General features: G+C 60.1%; 3 protein-coding genes across 8 annotated transcripts; 2 read left to right on the top strand and 1 right to left on the bottom strand.

Moving 5' to 3' along the window:
* The first annotated feature begins 683 nt into the window (after positions 1–683).
* Positions 684–4,221, top strand: POLR2J (RNA polymerase II subunit J). The gene is made up of 4 exons (XM_003998535.5): positions 684–841; positions 1,955–2,044; positions 3,248–3,422; positions 4,016–4,221. The coding sequence occupies exons 1-4, from the start codon at positions 789–791 to the stop codon at positions 4,049–4,051; spliced, it is 354 nt and encodes a 117-aa protein (XP_003998584.2). The 5' UTR covers positions 684–788; the 3' UTR covers positions 4,052–4,221.
* On the bottom strand, positions 1,610–11,197 carry LRWD1 (leucine rich repeats and WD repeat domain containing 1). Of its 6 annotated transcripts, none has more exons than XM_023246669.2 (15): positions 10,973–11,196; positions 10,194–10,428; positions 9,963–10,079; positions 9,361–9,501; positions 9,017–9,121; positions 8,633–8,755; positions 8,433–8,547; positions 8,126–8,235; positions 7,732–7,939; positions 7,158–7,230; positions 6,936–7,079; positions 5,606–5,697; positions 5,061–5,216; positions 4,851–4,963; positions 1,610–2,244 (listed from the first exon to the last, which is right to left on the bottom strand). In XM_023246669.2, the coding sequence occupies exons 1-15, from the start codon at positions 11,050–11,052 to the stop codon at positions 2,038–2,040; spliced, it is 2,019 nt and encodes a 672-aa protein (XP_023102437.1). In that variant the 5' UTR covers positions 11,053–11,196; the 3' UTR covers positions 1,610–2,037. The 6 variants fall into 6 exon arrangements, with proteins under 6 accessions (XP_023102437.1, XP_023102438.1, XP_023102441.1 ...); XM_023246670.2 differs by having other exon boundaries at positions 6,936–7,076; positions 10,973–11,195; XM_023246671.2 differs by lacking the exon at positions 1,610–2,244 and adding an exon at positions 4,506–4,769 and having other exon boundaries at positions 10,973–11,191.
* A 61-nt stretch (positions 11,198–11,258) lies between these two features.
* Positions 11,259–17,472, top strand: ALKBH4 (alkB homolog 4, lysine demethylase). The gene is made up of 3 exons (XM_006942050.4): positions 11,259–11,417; positions 13,571–13,768; positions 16,526–17,472. Exons 1-3 carry the CDS (start codon positions 11,295–11,297, stop codon positions 17,111–17,113), a joined length of 909 nt encoding a protein of 302 aa, XP_006942112.3. The 5' UTR covers positions 11,259–11,294; the 3' UTR covers positions 17,114–17,472.
* Positions 17,473–18,810: the final 1,338 nt, after the last annotated feature.

Here is an 18,810-nt window from a genome sequence, read left to right as displayed (position 1 = left end):
AAAAAAAAAAAAATTAAATTGGCTTTGGGATAGATCTCAACAGCAGTCATTAAAAAACCAAAAACCCCTAAACCTTAGTCTGCCGAATACCAACCAATGAAAACGGACTCCTACACTTGCCCCTCCAAGCTCCTCTCTCCCCCTTGGATACACCTGTCCCCAGCCCTTACCCGCTGTCTGGCTAACAAGAAGCTCATTAGGCCACAAGCCCCCTTGGCCAGCCAGGGACGGCACAGCCAGGGGCCCGTGGCAGGCGGCCTTGGCGGGGCTTCACAACCCACTGGCCCGGGGACCGGGAGCCCGTGAGGCGTCTTCCGCCCCCCGCCGGCCACAGCTGCCCACTGCGCCCTGGCTCCATCCTCCGAGGGCCTCGCTGGGTACTCCGAGAGCACATCTCCAAAGAAGGATCAAGGGGCACGGGGAAGCGGAGAGGGGCACATTGCCGCTTAGCCCGGTGAGGCCCTCTCAGCACGAGTAGAGCAGCTGCCAGCACCGCCAGCGGGGGCCGAAGCGCGCCCACAGGGGAACGAGCACACGGAGCCGACTCCGGGTTTACGCATGCGCAGAACCACCAGCCACCGCCCCCCTCCCCCCCCCCCCCCGCCCCCGCCTTCGGTCCCATGGGCTTTTCTCGTGCCTGCGGTACATCCTCCGGGCCGATAGGGGGCAATCAGCCGGTCTTCACACGGGTTCGGCCCGGCCGGAGTAACCCGGAAGCAGCCTCTAACCCGGAAGAGGTGGTGTTATAGGATTCTGCCGGCGGCGGTGGTGGCGGCTGCGACGCTAGGATGAACGCCCCTCCCGCCTTCGAGTCGTTCTTGCTCTTCGAGGGCGAGAAGAAGTAAGTGGAGGCGGGGCGGGCCGGGGGTCGCGGGCAGAGTCTGGGGCTCCTCCGGCTCGTCCACTGCCGGGAGGACGGAAGCAGCTTTTACTGGGCGTCCCGTCCGCTTCGCCCTGCGTACGCCAAACTTGAGACTGCCCTGCCGGGCGGTGGTGAATGTCTCCATTCTGCAGAGGAGGAAACTGAGGCTCAGAGAGGCTGAGTAACTGCCCCGGCACACAGGAAGTAGCGGTCTGTATCGGAACTCAGAGTACCTGATGCCAGAGTGCTTTTCCTCTGGGATCCGACAGCCTCCTCATTTCTCTTCCTGGCCGCCGCTTTCATCCTCCTGATGCAGCCAGAGTGATGACTCCTAGGCTCTAGTCCGATCTTCACTCGCCCGTGGGGAGCCCTGGGTGACCCCTTGCCTGCAGGGGGAAGGAGAAGGGTGTCTCCTGGTCTCAGACTGGACTTGGCTCCTGGATCCCCCACTTAACGTCTCCATACCTTTGGGCAAGTGACTTAATCTGCTTGAAGCCTCCTCTGGAAAATGGGCTTCTTGCTGTATTCAATCACAGGATTTTCTCTTAGGGGAGCTTAACGAGGTAATTTACGGAAAGCCAATTAAGCATCGGCTTTTCCTTCTCTTAACAGCCTGGCATGCAGGGAGGGCTCTGTGGTCTAGCCCTTACCAGCCACTTAGTCTCCCTTGGGAGCAGGGGTTGTCGACTGGGCCCATTTTGCCCCCCAGGGGGGCTTTGGCAGTGTCTGCATTTTTCGTTGTCATGAAGGGGGTGCTCCTGGCAGTTAGTGAGTAGGGACCAGGGATACCGGTCGATGTCCTGCGGTGTACAAGACAGCCCCCGACAAAAACGAACTATCCGCCCTTAAATGCCAGTGGTGCCAAGGTGGAGGAACTCTGCTTTAGGAACAAGGAACAGTCCAGAGTAGGTGAGGGTCCCGGCAGAATCAGGGCGTAGCCACCCTGCGCTCTGAGTCAGAGGTCTTTATGGTTGAAGAGATTGAGGAAGGCTTCCAGGAGGAGGTAGGACTTGAGCCAGCGTTGAAGGGCAGGGTTTAGACTTGGGGGAGGAGAGACCAGGTTCCCCATCAGTTGCTCTTGTCTCTTCCTAGGATTACCATTAACAAGGACACCAAGGTACCCAATGCCTGTTTGTTCACCATCAACAAAGAAGACCACACGCTAGGAAACATCATCAAATCGTAAGTTCCAAGTCCAAGGCTCTTGGGCAGTGTTTAGGGGGCTCTCTGAGGCAGAGCAGAAATTCCAGATTTCCTGGTCTTTCTGAGCTTCTGGAAGATCTGGGTGCTTGTTCTGGCAGCTCACACGTAAACGTGCATTTTCTGCAGGACACTGACCCGTGTCGGTTCACGTAGCCATGTTTCTGTGTTGGCTCATCTAGCTGAGGAAGGGAAGCGAACGCGCAGTGAGCCAGAGGAAAGCAGGCCTACTTGTGTTTTGGGGCTGGGCACGGAGCAGCAGTCAGGATTAGTGGCCCCCCACCCCGGCCACCCCGGTTTGTCACGGTGACCTCAGTAACACCTGGCATGCAAAGATAACACGTGCCAGAGACTGTAACGTATAGAGTAAAGGAAAGAGGTGGGAGAGAGGCTGTGGTGATCGGCGCCCCTGTGGACAGAACGCGGATATTGGTTGGTGGGTGTTTGTTTACGCCAGTGAGATCCCGGCCAGATGTGACTGCTGTTCTGGCCCAAGGATTTGTTTCACTGCTGAAAAGCACTGTCGGTGAGGCCGGGTCTTTCCAAGGTTTGAGGCCCTGGGCAGGAGCCTGCCCGGTCTCCCGGCTGAAAGGAGGAGGTGAACTTGGCCGCCTGTCTTCTCTCTGGCCGAGTCCTGCCCTGAGCCGGGTGGTGATGCTCAGGCCCTCCTGGGGCCTCGCCGCTCCCATGCAAGGCGAGGCACGTCCCCCGGGCTTCACTTCACTTCGCCACAGCCTTGCAGAACGGGGCCCTCTGTGTGTGGGCAGCAGCTGCCAGCCCGTGTTGCCCAGAGGACTTCGATTTCTCCCCCTGCTGCCTTTACTGCTCTCATCGGGCTGGAAGCCAGGCTTCGTATTTTGTGTTCTGGTTTACTGAATCCTGGCTGCCTAGGGAGGGCTCTTTTGACTTCCCCTGAGGGAAGTTTTCTGGAAATCCTGCTTACCACGTGGGATTCCCACAGATGTGTTTATGAGAGGCTTCCCTATGTGGTCTATCTTCGAAGCGTTTTCTTTCAGGATTTTGTTGGGGAAATCAAGAGCAGGGAGCCACCTGGGGTAAGCCCCCCAGCTGTATTTGCTTATAGGTTTCAACCCAATGGGAAGATTCCTTGGTTATAGGCCTGGTAATCCCCAGGGGTGCTAGGCTCAGCCTCCCTGCGTCACACTGGCCATCTGTGTGTCCCAGACAGCTGCTGAAGGACCCCCAGGTGCTGTTTGCGGGCTACAAAGTCCCCCACCCCTTGGAGCACAAGATCATCATTCGGGTGCAGACCACACCGGACTACAGCCCCCAGGAGGCCTTCACCAATGCCATCACAGACCTCATCAGTGAGCTCTCGCTGCTGGAAGAGCGATTCCGGGTGAGGAGCCAGCTGTGCAGGGGAGCGGGGATGTTCTCGTGCCCACATCCGGGGCAACCATTGGGGGCAGGTGGTGACAGAGCAGGGATGTGACTATAGTCTCGAGCAAGTGCGGACTAAGGGGTTATGGAGTTGAGGTCTGGAGCCTGCTGTCTGCACGCATGGGTGGGACCTTACTGAGGGCTCCAGGCTTTCCTTGGGTGCTCTTATGGCCCCTTGGGGCTCCTCCCCCAAGTCTTCTCTGTGGTGCCGGCTACTCTGGTTTGTAAGGCCTGGCTGCTTCCAGGGCATTTCTGGAGGGGGCAGCTCATCCTGGGGTGGGGGTCCCATAGTTAGGGGGGATGGCCACACCTGTCCCTGCAGGGGGGCTCAAAGTCTAGACCCAAGATAGAGCAGGAAAGATCCACGGCTTGTCAGATTTTAACATCTGTGTCATCTGCACCTTGCACAGATGGGGTGGGGCCGCTGCTGACTGCCCGGCTCCCAGGAGAGGGGCCAGGGTGGCAGTTCCCTGGCAGACCTCTGTCAGGGACCCTGGGGCACCCAGCCCCGGGCCTCTCCGGCTAAGTGCGCTGCTGCCCCTCTCTGCTCAGGTGGCCATCAAAGACAAGCAAGAAGGCATCGAATAGAAAGCTGGAGGGGTCTTGCTTGGCACCTGCACTGGAACCTTCTCCAGGCCCCAAGTAGAGAGCTGCTTCCCCAGCTTCGGGGACATCCTGGTGAGCCCCTCCCTCCAGAGCCAATGTGTATGTACATAGAGTCTGTTTCACCTTCCAAATAAAAGTGTGGCAGGAAGAGACCTGGATGTGGGCTAAAGCAAGGTGACCACACAGCACGTGGATTGCGAGGCTCCATGGAGGTAGATGACCTCTTGCATGGTTACCCTGGGGCTGTATTTCAGAGTGGAAGACTCAGAGTTTTGTCTGAGAAGGTGGCGCGATCCCTCATTCTAGACCAACAACTGCAAAGCTGGGGGGCGGCCAGGGAGGCAGTGCTTCCAGGAGTCCCTCAGCTGCCAGGTCCGCCTGCCCGTCTCAGACTAGGAACGCCAGACGGGGCCACAAACCGCTCTCCAGTCTTCTCTTAAACAGTAGAGACTTTAATAAAAACATTCGCCGATAAAAAGCTCCCTGTCATTAGCCCCAAAGCTGAATAAGTTAAGTTGTGTCCCTGGTGCTCCGCGACAGGCAGGAGGCCCTGCTCTGGCTACGGTCTCTTCCAGATGGCCACGATATTGGAGTCTGTCAGAGCGGTGAGGTAGGTAAAGGTGGGGTTGGCCACCACTGTGTTCACCATGGTCTTGGTCACCATCTGGCCGAGGGCCCAGGGCTGGGGCCACTTAAGGATCTGGGGGGGAAGAGAGGGGGGCTGGGCTCCTGCTTCCTACACGATAGTCCCGGCGGCAGGAGAGGGACACGCGGTGCCTACCTGCGTCGGGGCCTGCGGAGCTGCCGGCAGTGGAGGCTGCTGGGTCAGGATGTGCCTGACGTCATAGACCCACACGTTGCCCTCCTCGTCTCCACACAGCACGATGCCCTCATCTGCCAGGACACACACGTTGAGATCGAAGGTGGGGCGGAGCTCCAGGAGGTGGAGGGCAGGATGGGGCGGCTGGGGGGGGGTGGGGGGGAGGCTCACCAGGACAGGTGCTGAGTGAGAAGTAGGCCAGCTTGGTGGGTGACCACTGCAGCCGAGCCAGGACCACCACCGCTAGTGTGGACTGCTTGCCCCGGCCCACCCACGTCTGGCTCCAGCTCCACAGGCAGATGGTGCCCAGGCTGTTCCCCTTGGAGGCTGCGGGTGAGAATTGGGGTTGGGGGGGGGCCCTCTCCACAAACACTTCTGTTGCATAGCAGGGACCCCTCAGGAGCCCCTAAACCCCAGCCCAGGGAGGGGCGCCTGAGTGGCTCAGTCGGTTAAGCATCCAACTCTTAATCTCAGCCCAGGTCACGATCTCGCAGTTGGGGAGTTTGAGCCCCACGTCGGGCTCTGCACTGATGGTGCAGTGCCTGCCTGGGATTCTGTCTCTCCTCTCTGCCCCTCTCCCCCTTGTGCTCTCTCTCAAAGTAAAAAAATTTTAAACCAAAAAACCCAGCCCAGGGAGAAGCGACCCACAAAGGCCTTACCGGGGCCTCTCCTTGGTTCTCAGGAAGCCAGGCTGTCCCTGAGCAGGGCTCACTCACCCACGACATCCTCATTCACAAACGCCAGCCCGTCCACTCTCCGCCCTGGTGCCTCTGAGCCCTCGGAGAAGACAAACTCCACCTCACACACCCTGCGGGGCAGCAGCAGATGCCAGTCAGCTACCCCTGCATGGACAGGAGCCGTGTGCCTCTAGACGTGCCCTCTGCCCCAACTAGGAGATGCGACGAGATCTGTCCCGGGCCCTGGAGGGGTTCGGCTTTGCCCTGGAAGGGGAGCCAGCACCTCTGGGGACACGGCCACAGGTGGTGGGAACTCAGGAGCAGGAGGGGCTGGTTCTCCCACTCCATCCTGGGGGGCGGGGCCGGGAATGGTCTGGAGAGGAAGGCAGTTCTGGGCCGGTGGTGGGAAGTGACTGCTGCACTTTTCCAAGCTGAGAAGTGTATGGGGTCGACGCTGCTTGGAAAGGCCACCCGGCAGCTGCCCACGGTCCCCGTGCCACCTGGAGCCAGATAGGCGGCCGAGGAGCAGCAGGCCCATCTGAGGCATGGGCCACCACAGGGCTTGGACCCCAGACAGATGTGGGTGGGCAAAGGGTAGGGGGCAGGCCCAGGGCTTAACCAGGTGTGGCACAGGGCCAGACAACTGCTCCAGCCCGTGCTGAAGCTTCTGGGATTTGTCTCCATGTAGCAGCTGCCTCACTCCTGTCACCCACCTCTAAGGTTCTTCCCAGGCCATCGACTGCATTTAGGACAAAATTCACAATCTTACCGGGGCCGACGGCCAGTGGCCCCGGCCGAGCAACCTCACCACCTCCTGTGCCATCTCCTCCAGCTTCCCAAGCTGGGCCAGACCTCCCAGGTCAGGCAGCTGTCCCCACCCTGTGCATAGGCTGCTGCCTCTGTGTGAGCACCTCCTCCCTCTGCCTGACTCCCTGCTAGGCTCACATGGTACCTTAGTCTTCCTTTGCACCTGACCTCACACCTTGGGGGTAACGGGCCATCTTTTTTAATGCCTGTCTCTGCCACAAGGCTGTGGGCCCTGCAAGGGCAGGGATGCTATGCTGAGCTCAGTCTCTGGCCTACTGGGTGGTACATTAACCTCGAAGGTGAGGTGATCACAACTCAGAGAAGTGACCCGGCCCGGTTCCCCCCCCCCACTAAACACCAGGGAAGGAATGGGTCACAAGGCTTTCCTCGAGAGACTGGCAGGAGGTAGGGACAGACCACACTTGGGAAGAGGCCCCTGAAAACAGCCTCTGGCTGCCCAGAACGGGGCACAGCTTGGGCACCACCCCCGGCAGACCCGCTCAGGGTCAGACGTCTGGACTGGCCGCGGCCAGGCTTTCGAGGCCTCCCGGGCCGGCCTCACCTCCTCTTCTGAGGCTGGTCCAGCCGCACGTCCCAGCAGCAGCAGCCACCCTCGCAGCCAGCCAGCAGGTAGGCCTCCGGGCAGGACGCCACAGGGCAGAGGCGCAGCGGGATGGAGGCAGCATCGAGTGTGAGCAGCTGGCTGCCGGCAGGTGGGGAAGAGTGTGAGGCCACGGCCCTGTGTCAGCGCCCCCCCCCCCACCCTGCCCCTCAGCATCATCACCTGGCCTGGAATTCATAATCGTGGTTGGGCACCCCGACGTCCCAGAGGATGATCCGCTTGTCATAGGAGGCCGCTGGGCAGGGGATGGGAAGGGGAGAGGTGGCTCTGAGGAGGCCCTGCTCCCTCCCGCGGACTCCATTCCAGGCTGAGGCTGTGGTCGCAAGGCCAGCCCGAGGCAGGCCGGGCCACAGCTGGGCCACGGAGGGCTCGAGTGCCTACACTGCCTACCTCGCCCTAATCTAACGTGCCCCACAGCAGGCAGCCATCTTCTTAGGCCTCTGCTCACACATCACCCTTGTCTGGCTTAGCACTCTTGGGGAGCAGGGGTGTCCACCCAGGTCACAGAGCAGCCCAGGCTGTGGGAAAGCTTCAAGGCCATGGAGCAGCTGGGGGCAAAGCCAGGATCTGACGCCCTGTCAGTCCGCAAAGCCACGCTGTTTCTACTACGGCCAGAGCAGAGCGTGGCGCCAGCCATGAAGCCCGCCAGCCGCAGGAGCTCCCTACCGTGCTGGGGAGGGCGCACTGAGGCGTCTGGGTGCTGGGGACACCTCAGGGGTGTGGGAGAGGGTCTTACTGAAGAGGTGGGTCTCGTGGGTGGGGCTGAAGCAGAGGGTGGCGATGGCCTTCTTGTGGGCCCGGATGACTCCGCAGCAGAAGCCAGCACGCACGTGCAGCAGCCGGACCAGGCCCCGCAGGCCTGCAGCCGCCAGCACACTCCAGCGCTTCTTGTGGCCTGCCTGCGTGACCACTGTCAGGGCGGTCCAGGCCACCGAGAAGAACTCCTGGGGGAGAGGAGGGAGAGGGCGTCACTAAGGGGCAGGGCTACGTGCGCACGGTGCCTGCAAGGTCAGGCCTGCGGCACTGAAGCCCGGCAGAACAGAGTCACCTGGCGAGCGGGTGGCCGAGCCTGGGCCCCCAACCCCGGCACTCTGCCCACAGTCCCGCACGAGCAGGGCCCCGGCACTCACCTCGCCAGGCGCCTTGTACTTGTGCAGTACGATGCCCGTCTGGCAGTCTATCACACACACGGCCTCCCCGCCACACGTGGCCACGGTCTGTGATGTGGCCCCTGCCTGCCCTGTTGTGAGGGGTCAGCCTAAGTAAAAGCATTTCCTGTGAGGTGTGCCCCAGCAGCTCCTTCCTGGCCTTGACGACACTTCATGAGCTGTCTCTCGCAGGTCCCCCATCCACCGAGGCGGCCCCCTGACCAGAAAGCTTATTCCTGCTTGTTCCCTTGGCTGTCACCCTGGCCCTGCCTGCCCCACAAGGATGTACCCTCCTCCCAGGCCGGCTCGAAGGCGCAGGCCCAGAGCTGGGTCTCCAGGTCCCGAGGGCTGTTGTTCTTGCTGTGACATTGCAGAAAGTGCAGGGGCTCCAGGTCCAGGGCAGGCTGTGGGGGCAGAGGTGGGGTTCACAGCTGCCCCAGCCCTCTCCCTGCCAGCTGCCCAGCTGCTTCCTGGCCCCTGCGAGCTTACCTGGCTGCCATCGGAGCCCATGGGGCTGCCCTCCACGTGGGCCGGTGGGGAGGGGCATCCCCGCTTGCTGGGAGACAAGCTGAGTGAGACGTCACCTGACCGTTTCAAGGCCATCGGTCTGGCCTGTGGAGGGGGTCAAGGCTGGGCTGAGAAGAGCCTGGTGACCATGGGCCCATCTGCCCAGGGCTTCCTTCCTCTGCATCACTCTCCCACGGGTGTAGAAAGCCAGAGTTGGCCCCCAAGGTCAGCTTGAACTCGCCCAGGCATCAGAGGCCATCTCCTGGGCTCATTTCCAGGACCCCTCCCCTTCCCTCCTCTAGTCTCCCTAGGCGGGAAAGGCCAAGACAGGCCTGTAGAGCCTTGAGAGCTGCATGATACACCTACCCTGGGCTCCTGGGCGGCTGTGGCTTTTGAAGGCCTCTCCGGGATGCCGGTCTCATGCACCTGGGTCCCACCAGAGGCCACCAGCGCCTCAGAAATCATCTGCACCTATGTGGGGCCGGGACATCAGGAAGCTGGGTACATGCAGTCCTAGGGGCCCCCAGCCCCTCCCCAACTGCTGGGACAAACAGCCTGTGCTTCCCATGCAACCATTAAGTCAGCCTTCCCTGACCCATGCCACTCTCCCATAAATCCTTATGGCCAGAGGCTTCCAGGGCAGCTGAAGGCATGGGAGCCATAGAGGATCTCGGAGAACCAACTCCCAACACAGCAGGGTGAGGCCATACCCGCCACTGGGTGAACTCGCTGAGGGACTCAGGCCCATAGCGGACGTTCCTGACTGCGGACTTCACAAAGTCAGCCTGGGCCTTCTCTGCCTCCTCCTCTGGGCTCCGTGTGGCCATGAACTTCTCCCAGTGAGCGGTGACCTGCCACCAGAGGGACCAGATTCAAGCCCAGCCCACCCCAGATCTCCTGGACCCTCTGTGGAACCTCTGCATCCAATCTTCTGGCCCCAATTGTCTCCACCTCACTGTCTCCTGGAAGTCTCCCTGAACCACACCTTCTTAGCTGCAGCATACGCAGTCCTAAACAACCCACACGTGAGCAACAGCCCCAAGGAGAAGCTGGCCCAGAGTAAGGTTACTTGAAAGTGTCTTAGCCTCCCTGGCCAGGCCCCGCCCCCACACCTGGAGAGCCAGACCTCTCAGGACGAGAGACCAAGCACCACAGCCAGGCTCAGAGCAACATGTCAGGCTAGGACATAAAGACCACTCAGTATCAGGGCAGAGCACTCCCGTGACCCTCACTCGGGGTCCCCCCAGTGTTGCTCATTCCTCAAGGTCCCCAAGCGTTTCCAAACACCAGAGAAGCCTGCTGGCTCCCTTACCCTGCTGGTCAGCTCCCGGTTTAGGCTCTCCACCTGAGAGGAAGTGGAGGAAGCATCCTTGCCATTGACCTTACGGAGCTTGGGCAGGAGAAAGGAGACTTTCAGGTTGTCACTGACCTGGGGGATGAGGGAGAGTGGCTCAGTGTCCACTTGTGGCTCAGCCCAAGCGTGCCGGCCCTGGGTACGGGGCAGGTGGTGGGGGGGGGGGGGGTACCTGGGTACCTTACTTACAGTCAGGAAGGGGTTGCCTTCCAGGCTCAGCTCCTCAAGCTGCGGGAATTGACACAAGGCAGTGACGTCTCCCAGCTGGTTGTTGGCGCAGCGGAGGATGCGCAGGTGGGACAGGCCCAGATTGGCGGGCAGCGTCTCCAGCTGGTTGTTGGAAAGGTCCAGCTCTTGCAGCTGCGTCAAGCGGCTCAGGAGCTTGGGGTCCAAGTGCTCCGAGAGCAGCTTCAGGCCAGACAAGCTGGGTGGGGGCAGACAGGGAGGGCTGAGGGGAGGGGAGGGGAGGAGCCCCCCCCCCCCCCAGGACAGTCCAGGGTGCCTCCGAAGCCTTTTCCAGCAGAGGATCACCTTCGTGCACAGCTTTTCCTTCTTAAAATCTAGTAACTACTTTACAACTGAGTACAGCTGGCACCTCCAGAACGCTTTCCCTCATCCTCTATGGGAACTCCTCTGTGCTGCCCTGGGCCTCGGGAATTAGCTCAACAGGTTGCTCAATACCCTTTCTGCAGGACTGTCTCCCCCTAAGCCCGGGCCCCCTTCAGGGAAAAGGCCACTCAGGGCCCAGCCGGCCCCTCTCATAACGGCAGCCCTGAGTTTGGCCCGAGTGATCAGCCTCCGCCTAACCGACAAGGCGATAACGGGGCCAGGGAGGGAGTGGGCATGGGTCGCAGACTTTCTTCACTCCCAGCGGGCGACGCAGGCCCGGGTGGCGGGCTGTGTGTCCCCCGCCCCGCCCCCCACCCCCCGGCCCGGCGGACCCCCGTCGCCTCCGGCCCGCCTCTTACTCCAAGCTCCGGATTTTCCCCAGCCGGTCGCTCTTGGGACGCCCCCGCTGCATGAGCAGCCGCGCCGAGAGGGGGCCCATGGCGAGGAGACGCGACCCGCGCTGGCCGGCCGGCGGCACCGGCGTCCGGGCGAGTCCGTGCCTCCTGGAGACCGAAGTTAACGTCCGCGGCTGGCGGAGCTCTGGAGGCGGCGCCGCGCGAGCCCGTCGCTGGCGACGACCGGAAGGAAGCGGCCCGGCGGACCTCGTGCCCCACGGGCTGACTACGACTCCCAGCGGCCCCCGCGGCCCCGCGCCTGCGCTTTGGCCTCCAGAACGCGGCGATGGCGGCTGCGGCGGTGGCGGCCCCCGAAGTCCTCCGGGAATGCGGCTGCAAGGGCATCCGGACCTGTCTGATCTGCGAGCGGCAGCGCGGAGGTGACCCGCCCTGGCAGCACCCCCCGCAGGTGAGGGTTGGGGGAGGGGCCGTGCCATAACTCCCTTCTTCAGATAGGGAAACTGAGGCCCAAACTGGCTACGAAGATGGGCCCCGGTTCAACCCGTGTCAGAGACCCTCGCCGTGGGGGCGTTGCAGGATCAGATGAGTGCTTTGAGGGGGGTTTGGATTGGGGAAGGGGCTGGAGTGGGTGCCATCTGACTGCAACTCCCCTCTGAGCCCTGGGGGTGGGGGGTAGTGTGACAGCGGACCTCCACGTAACCCCCGTGGGGCCAGGAGCTTCACGGAGTGGGGAGACGAACCGGAAAGAGGAAAGGATGCCGAAAACCAGGCAAGGCGAAGGTCCTAGAAACCGTTGAGCAGAAGTGGGCAAGGAGGAAATTAATTCCTGTTAATTAATGAAAAAGTACTTAGAACCTTTGAGGTGGACGAGGACATTTCCACTGGGGGAGCTGCTTAGATAAAGGCCTGGGGTAGGTGCGTGTGTTTGGAAGGAGGGTGATGCTTGGTGGGGGGGGGTGGTCAGTGGGGCCTGATCACAGAGGGCTCTGTGTGTGGCTGCTGGATAGCCTGGATTTGTCCTGAGGGCCATGGAGAGCTGCTGAGGGTTTTAAAGGAAGTTAATACGTGAGTTTTAGAAAGATCCTGGGAGGGGGAGGGGAGGATAGGAAAGTATGGAGCCTGGGAAGCCAAGGAAGAAACTGTCACAGTGTCCCTGGCAAAAGCTTGGAAGGGTCAGTGGGAAACAGTATGGTGATTCCTCAGTAAATTAAGAGTAGAATTACTGTATGATCCAGCAATTCTGGGTATACACCCGAAAGAATTGAAAGCAGACACTTGAAGAGAGATTTGTACACCCACATTCACAGCAGCCTCATTCCCAGTAGCTAAAAAGTGGAAGCAATGTAAGCATCCATCAGTGGATGAGTGGATAAACAAAATGTGACACAATATGTACAGTAGAATATTATGCACCTTAAAAGGGAAGGGCATTCTGACACAACATGAATGAATCCTGAGGTCATTATACTGACTGAAATGTCAGTCACATACACACATATGTATCTATATGTATACATATATGTATATATATATACGTATATACTTACATGTGTACATATATGTACATATGCGTGTGTACATATATATACTTTTTTTTTCTTACCGCAATTAAAGCGTGAAAAGTGCCAAAAGTCTGAACTTTGCCTGTGACCATGGGTGTGGAGACACAGGGCACTGTGGGGTAGCACCTGCTCAACTTGATGTCTGTGGGATGAGCAGAAGGTCCAGGATGGCTCCCTAATTGTAACATGTCCGTGTGAAGTGCTAGAAGACAGAGGACAATGGGGTGGGTAGCAACAGGCCATGAAATGCAAAAGGGGAGGGAGCAGAATTAATTGGGCAGGCAGGGCTTCGTGCTGCCACACCGCTGGGACAGAGTCATGGCCAACCCAGCTGGGAGCTCCGGAGCAGACTGACTGGTAGAGGAGTCCCATGTTGGGTATGAAAAGCCAGACCTGCGCTGAGTCACTGGCCGGGGGCTGTCTGGGACCCGGATGGTCTCTGGCCGAAACCTGGGGCAGATTCTGAAGGCACTGCAGCAGGAGGGGGTCAGCCGGGCACTCCTCCAGGATGACTGGCAAGTTCTCTCCTTCGAAGGGAGATTGAGGCAGTGCCTGTGCAACCACAGAGGAGGGCTGGGCCCGGAGTCCTCCCCACCTCTCCCTCTAGCTGTCCAACGTGCTCGCCCTCTGAACAGCTCCGGGGTCCTTTCCTTTAGACACTGGGGAGGGCAGGAGACACCCCACAGTGACGCTAGAACAGTGTGAACTCGCGGGCAGCCTTGGGCTGTGCAGCCTTCAGCCGGTTCCTTAACTTCATTCGTCATGGGTCACCCCATCTTTAAAACAGAACAGAAAATGGTTACATGGATGCTCTTCCCACCTACAGCTGAGGAATGTGACAAAGGAGAGGGCCCCAGGCAGGGCTTCTGCATCACTGCCTCTCTCAGCCTAGTCTGGACTCCAGCTGCTTCCCAAAGTGGCACCAGGGGAGGGAGAAGCTCTCGGCAGGGGCCGCTCCTAAGAAGGGGCCTCCGGAAGGTGCACACACAGTGTGAGGAAGGGCTTCGGCGGCTCCAGGTCCCTCGTCTTTCTTTTGCAGAAAACACACCGCTTCATTTACTACTCTGACACTGGCTGGGCCGTGGGGGCTGAGGAGTCTGACTTTGAAGGCTGGGCCTTCCCGTTCCCCGGTGTGACGCTGATAGAGGACTTCGTGACCCGGGAGGAAGAAGCTGAGATGGTACAGCTGATGGACCGGGAGCCTTGGAAGCTCTCCCAGTCTGGACGGAGGAAGCAGGTAGGACGGCCCAGAGCCGGGGACTCCAGGAGGGCCAGGCTGGCTGGTCAGAGAGGAGTCACCCTGCTGGGCCCCTGCACACTCCTTGCCCCGTGCCTTGCTCACCTCCCTCCCAGCGCCTCTCTCGGCAGCCACAACCCGTGACACCCCCTCACCAGGGCCGCTAGGGGGCGAGCTCCTCTGACCTTGGGGCTCCGGCAGCTGGGGCGTGGGTGTGCTGGAGGGAGGGGCGGAGGGAGGGGCAGAGGAGGGCCCAGCCTGCTCCGCTTCCCCAGACGCACCAGACTTGGTGAGGCAGGCCGTAAGGCTGACTGGTGCCCAGCTCAGAGGGTTTCTGGAAGGCTGCCGCTCGCCTTCCCACCGAAGTCCTCTCCCCATCCGTTTCGAGATACTTGGGCCTCCGAGTCCTGGGCCTCCTCTTTGTCAGGAATGACAGCCCCTCTTTTCTGCAGCCTTGTCGGCCAGGACCTGAGAGCCATCCATCGGCCGCCTTCTCTCCTTCCCTCCCCCTCCTGTGGGCTTTTCCGTCCCCACTTCGGTGCCTGGCCAGTTATCACACCACTTCCTCTGCTGCTCCTGTGCCCTTTCGTCCCTCGCTATCCTCCTTCCGCTAAACCACAGCCCCCGTCAAGTCTGGCTCCTCTCGCTGGGCGCCTCCCAGCCCTGGCTCTCCAACCCTGAGCTGGGCCGTCCTGCTCTGGAGGTCATGCCAACCTCCCCCAAGGTGGCCCTTTTGCGGCTCTCCTTCCAAACCTTCCCTTTCCCCCCCGCCGGCTCTCCGCCGAGCCCCCTCTGACTCAGAAGATGCTGGCGGGTGTTGCTCCCCTCTCTCTCCGACATTAGTTTTGCCTCAACTGGGTCTTTTCCACCAGACTGCCAGTAAGCTCTAGCTGTCTCCTCTGCGGCCCGATTCCTCAGAAGAGTTGTTTATTCCGTCTCCAGCTCCTCTCCTCCTGTTCCGCTTATTGTACTCAGGACTTCCATCCCGGCCTCTGCGCCCTAAACCCTGCGGCCGACTTTCAGGCTCAGTCCTGGGGCCTCATCTCTTCCAGACGCCCCCTCGCCAGGCTCCATGAGTCACGGCTCTGACACGAGTGTGTGTTTGCGACTCCCACGTTCGTGTCTCTGGCCGGCTTCTCCTATTTGTCAGACCTGAACTGAGCTTTGAGTCTTCATCCCCACCCCCGTGCCCCCCTGTAGTGTCCCCACCTTGGCAAATTCCAGCTTCCATCTGCTCAGGCTGGCAACCGTGGAGCTTTCCAGATTCCTCGCTGCGTCTCATTGGTAATCCCCGTCAGCTCTCTTCCTTCAAACATAACTCGGGATCTGAGAACACAGCACCCCTACCACTGCCACCCCCTTAGGTCCCGGCCCCCAGATCTGTCACTGGGATTCCCACAGGAGCTTCCCTTACCCCTCTTCTGTCACTTTCCACTGGAGAGGAAGGTGACCCCCCTTGACGCCCCCTCAGATGGACTCACTGCTCTGCTACAAATCCACCAGGCCTTCCACCCCAGCCTGGGCTTCCCCTGCTGCTTGGTGCTCCTGAGATGTCTCCACAGCAGCCTGCTCGGTACTCCTGAGATGCTCCAGCGTCAAGCCCTCCCTTCTAGCCTGCCACCGCCTGGGGGACCCAGCCACTCACTCGTGCCAAAGCCGGCAGGAGAAAGATGTTTCCACCAGACATTGCCCCCCTCCACTAGAGGGGGACTGCAGGGGCCAGGAGGCGGTGGATAAATGCTCATCCCTTGGGCCACAGGTTTGAGGTGTATTCTAGAAGCTTCCTCCCTAACACTTGTTTTGGGGTTATTTTTTTTAGATAGAACCCACACACTGCAAAATCTGCCCATTTAACACGTACGGTTTGTTTTGGTATATTCATAATGTCACACAGCCATCTCCACTGCCTTACTTCTGGAACGTGCCCATCACCCCAGAGGCAACCTGTACCCATTAGCAGTCACTCCCCGTTCCCCTGTCCCCTGGCAACCACTAATCTACTTTCTTTCTGGATTTGCCTGTTCTGGATATTTCATGCAAATGGGATTGTATCACATGTGGCCTTTTATGTCGGCTCCTCTCACTGACCATAACGTCGGCCTGTGTCGGTGCTACGCTGTTTGCAGCTGGACAAACAGCTCCTCCCTCGTGTGGCTCTGCCACCATTGCTTCATCCATTTGTCCGATTGCGGACACTGGGTTGTTTCCGCTTTCTGGCCGTTGTGCCCTGGTGCTGCTTTGAATGCCCACGTGGCAAGCGTCTGCATGGCCGTGTTTTGGGGACTTGGCGTGGAGCTGGGAGTTTGACTCCTGGGCTGTGTGCTAATTTTTCTCTCGTGGTTCGGATCCCCAGCTTCGATCAGCTTGACGAGGCTGCCTCGGGCCAGCCCGCCCTCCCTCGCCGCTCCTTCTGCCCACGTCCCGACCCCCTGGTCTCCCGTCCCAAAACACCCTACCTGCATATGGGCCTTCTGTCTTTAGCTCTGCTTTCGGGGGCATGTAGTCTAAGACGCCCCCCGCGCACATCACGTCCTTTTCCCGCTTTATTTTCCCCCTTAGCGTGTACCAACGTCTGAGCGTTGGCTCTTTGTCATTGGTGCAGGCCCCCTGCTGCTGGAGAGCAAGGTCCTGGTCCACGGAGTCAGGACTTTTTGCTTGTCTTGGTCACCGCGATCGGATTCTTCAGCCCTGGCCTGTGATAGCCACTCCTATAAACTCAAGACGCTTCTCTGCTTCTTTTTTGTCTGCCCCCTTCAGGACTATGGCCCCAAAGTCAACTTTAGGAAACAGAAGCTAAAGACCGCTGGCTTCAGAGGCCTCCCCAGCTTCAGCCGGGAGGTGGTGCGGAGGATGGGCCTGTACCCCATCCTGGAGGACTTCCGGCCCGTGGAGCAGTGTAACCTGGACTACTGCCCTGAGCGGGGCTCGGCCATCGACCCCCACCTGGACGACGCCTGGCTGTGGGGGGAGCGGCTGGTGAGCCTCAACCTCCTGTCCCCGACCGTGCTGTCCATGTCCCGGGAGGCGCCCGGCAGCCTGCTGCTCTGTCTGGCCCCATCCGGCTTCCCGGAGGCCTTGGTGGAGGGTGTGATGGCTCCCAGCAGGTCCGTCCTGTGCCAGGAGGTGGAGGTGGCCATCCCCTTGCCCCGCCGCTCTCTGCTCGTGCTCACGGGTGCCGCGCGGCACCAGTGGAAACACGCCATCCACCGCAGACACATCGAGGCCCGCCGCGTGTGCGCCACCTTCAGGGAGCTGTCGGCCGAGTTCCGTCCCGGCGGGAGGCAGCAAGAACTGGGGCAGGAACTCCTGCGGATCTCTCTCTCCTTTCAAGGGAGACCTATGTGAGCCACCTCCCTGGGGCCGGGAGCTGGCGCTGGGCCTGGCCAGGGCGCCGGCTCCAGAGTTGACTGCCTGCCAGGACGGAAGGGCGGGAAGCCCAGCACAAGGGGCTTTCTCCCCAGCCGATTAGCTTTTCAGAGAAGACTGCTCAGCACGCTGACATCACGACAGCGTGAGCCCTGCCCGGGAGCTGGTTGTGATGGGAATGCGCCTCGGGTCAGTCCTCTTTGACCCGCACCGCGGCCACCTGTGTGGCTTGTCACAGTTTGAGGGCAGTGGGATCGTTTGAGCTTAAACACGTTGGTACCACCTGCAACCGTTTTCTCCTTTATCCCTCGCTCTTAATGAAGTTCCCTGATAGCCCATTCTCCAGTCCTTTCATTTGGGAAGTGAGTCGGAGAACAGAATCGACAGAACATTTGAAGTTATGTCCGACTTCAGAGCTGGTGATGGCCTCTGGGCCAGGCTCTGCCCAGGTCATGCTTGATCCCAGGGAGGTGGGCGATGCAATGAGGAGAGGGAAGTCTCCGGAGAGTCTGGTCCCACCTCCCCATCCCATGCTGTTAAAAAGTAGGGGAAGGCGCAGTGTAGTTCGCTTCCTGGCGCTGGTGTTTTGTGGGGTGCTCACCTTGGATGCTCAGCCAGCCCTCTTCTGCATGAGACAAAATATACTCGCTAGCCACGTGCTCAGTGCCAAACTTTGGAACCAGGGCCCCATCGTAGCCCAGAAAGGTTCATGGTAGGCACTGGTCTTCATTCTAGAACCTTCTATCACCTGTCAGGTTGGGGGAGTCACTGGCCACCACACACTGTGAAGTGGCATTGATCTGGAGACCCATGGAGAGGCTGCTGAGTTTCCAGTGGCTATATGAGCCCGGCTGCGGGGCGGGTGGCTCCCTAAGCTCACTTGGAGCAGGAGGGTAGAGGATAGCTTCTTCCCAAGGTCGTGACCCTCCCAGACCCCACACTGGGCATTTAGATGTAGGCCTGCTGGTGAGCAACGCAGTAGGCTTGCAAGCTGGGGGGGGGGGGGGGGGGGTCTACCCCATGGGGCCTGTGAGGCCTTTGCCCTGACAGGCTGGGCCTTGGAGCACCATGTACGCGGAGCCTGCAAGGTGTTCTGCCAATGAAGGGCTCCACGGGAAACGTACGTCTGGGAAACTGCACACCCAGGCCTGCTGGGGAGAGGCCCGTTAGGGCCGGGAGAGCCACTAAGCAAAGCAGCCCACTTCCCCCAGAATCACCCAGTGCTTGCCAGACATCTGACAGTGGGCCCTTCCTCCAGCCCTACCGAGCGCACCTCAGGTCCACCTGGTCCGCACAGTCCGCAGAGCCCACCTCGGGACGTGCATCGTGTCACGTTCAAACCGGTGACCCTGCATCGGGTTTGTTCTTGAAACTACACCATGAAGACCATCAGATTCCGTGTGTCCACCTAAGCATCCACTGCTTGCGCCCTCAACTAGGATGGGGCTGGGGATGGCCAGGTTGGGCGGTTCAGCCACTGCCTGAGGGGTAGTAACCCTGTATTTCAGGTGGCCGTTTCTGCAGCCAGCGTGCTCTCAAAACACCACACGTGTGTCGTGCAGACAGTCGTGTCTGTTGCAATGGTCTGACCATCTCAGGCGACAGGAGGGGATGAGCCTTATGGGATTGTATTCCTGTGGAAGCATCCGCTCTGAGGGTGGCTTCCTGCACGGTCT

The sequence above is a fragment of the Felis catus genome, chromosome E3, assembly GCF_018350175.1.
Source record: "Felis catus isolate Fca126 chromosome E3, F.catus_Fca126_mat1.0, whole genome shotgun sequence".
Classification (NCBI taxonomy): Eukaryota; Metazoa; Chordata; class Mammalia; order Carnivora; family Felidae; genus Felis; species Felis catus.
This window is presented reverse-complemented; position numbering and strand designations above follow the sequence as displayed.

Excerpts from the sequence above, each read along its gene's own strand:
- POLR2J (XM_003998535.5), top strand. The coding sequence starts at position 789 with ATGAACGCCCCTCCCGCCTTCGAGTCGTTCTTGCTCTTCGAGGGCGAG. Across the intron at positions 842-1,954 it reads CTCTTCGAGGGCGAGAAGAA|GATTACCATTAACAAGGACA; the intron begins GTAAGTGGAGGC and ends GTCTCTTCCTAG. Across the intron at positions 2,045-3,247 it reads CTAGGAAACATCATCAAATC|ACAGCTGCTGAAGGACCCCC; the intron begins GTAAGTTCCAAG and ends TGTGTGTCCCAG.
- LRWD1 (XM_023246669.2), bottom strand. The coding sequence starts at position 11,052 with ATGGGCCCCCTCTCGGCGCGGCTGCTCATGCAGCGGGGGCGTCCCAAG. Across the intron at positions 5,698-6,935 it reads GACCAGCCTCAGAAGAGGAG|GGTGTGTGAGGTGGAGTTTG; the intron begins GTGAGGCCGGCC and ends GCTGCCCCGCAG. Across the intron at positions 5,217-5,605 it reads TGTGAATGAGGATGTCGTGG|CCTCCAAGGGGAACAGCCTG; the intron begins GTGAGTGAGCCC and ends TCTCACCCGCAG.
- ALKBH4 (XM_006942050.4), top strand. The coding sequence starts at position 11,295 with ATGGCGGCTGCGGCGGTGGCGGCCCCCGAAGTCCTCCGGGAATGCGGC. Across the intron at positions 11,418-13,570 it reads CCTGGCAGCACCCCCCGCAG|AAAACACACCGCTTCATTTA; the intron begins GTGAGGGTTGGG and ends TTTCTTTTGCAG. Across the intron at positions 13,769-16,525 it reads AGTCTGGACGGAGGAAGCAG|GACTATGGCCCCAAAGTCAA; the intron begins GTAGGACGGCCC and ends TGCCCCCTTCAG.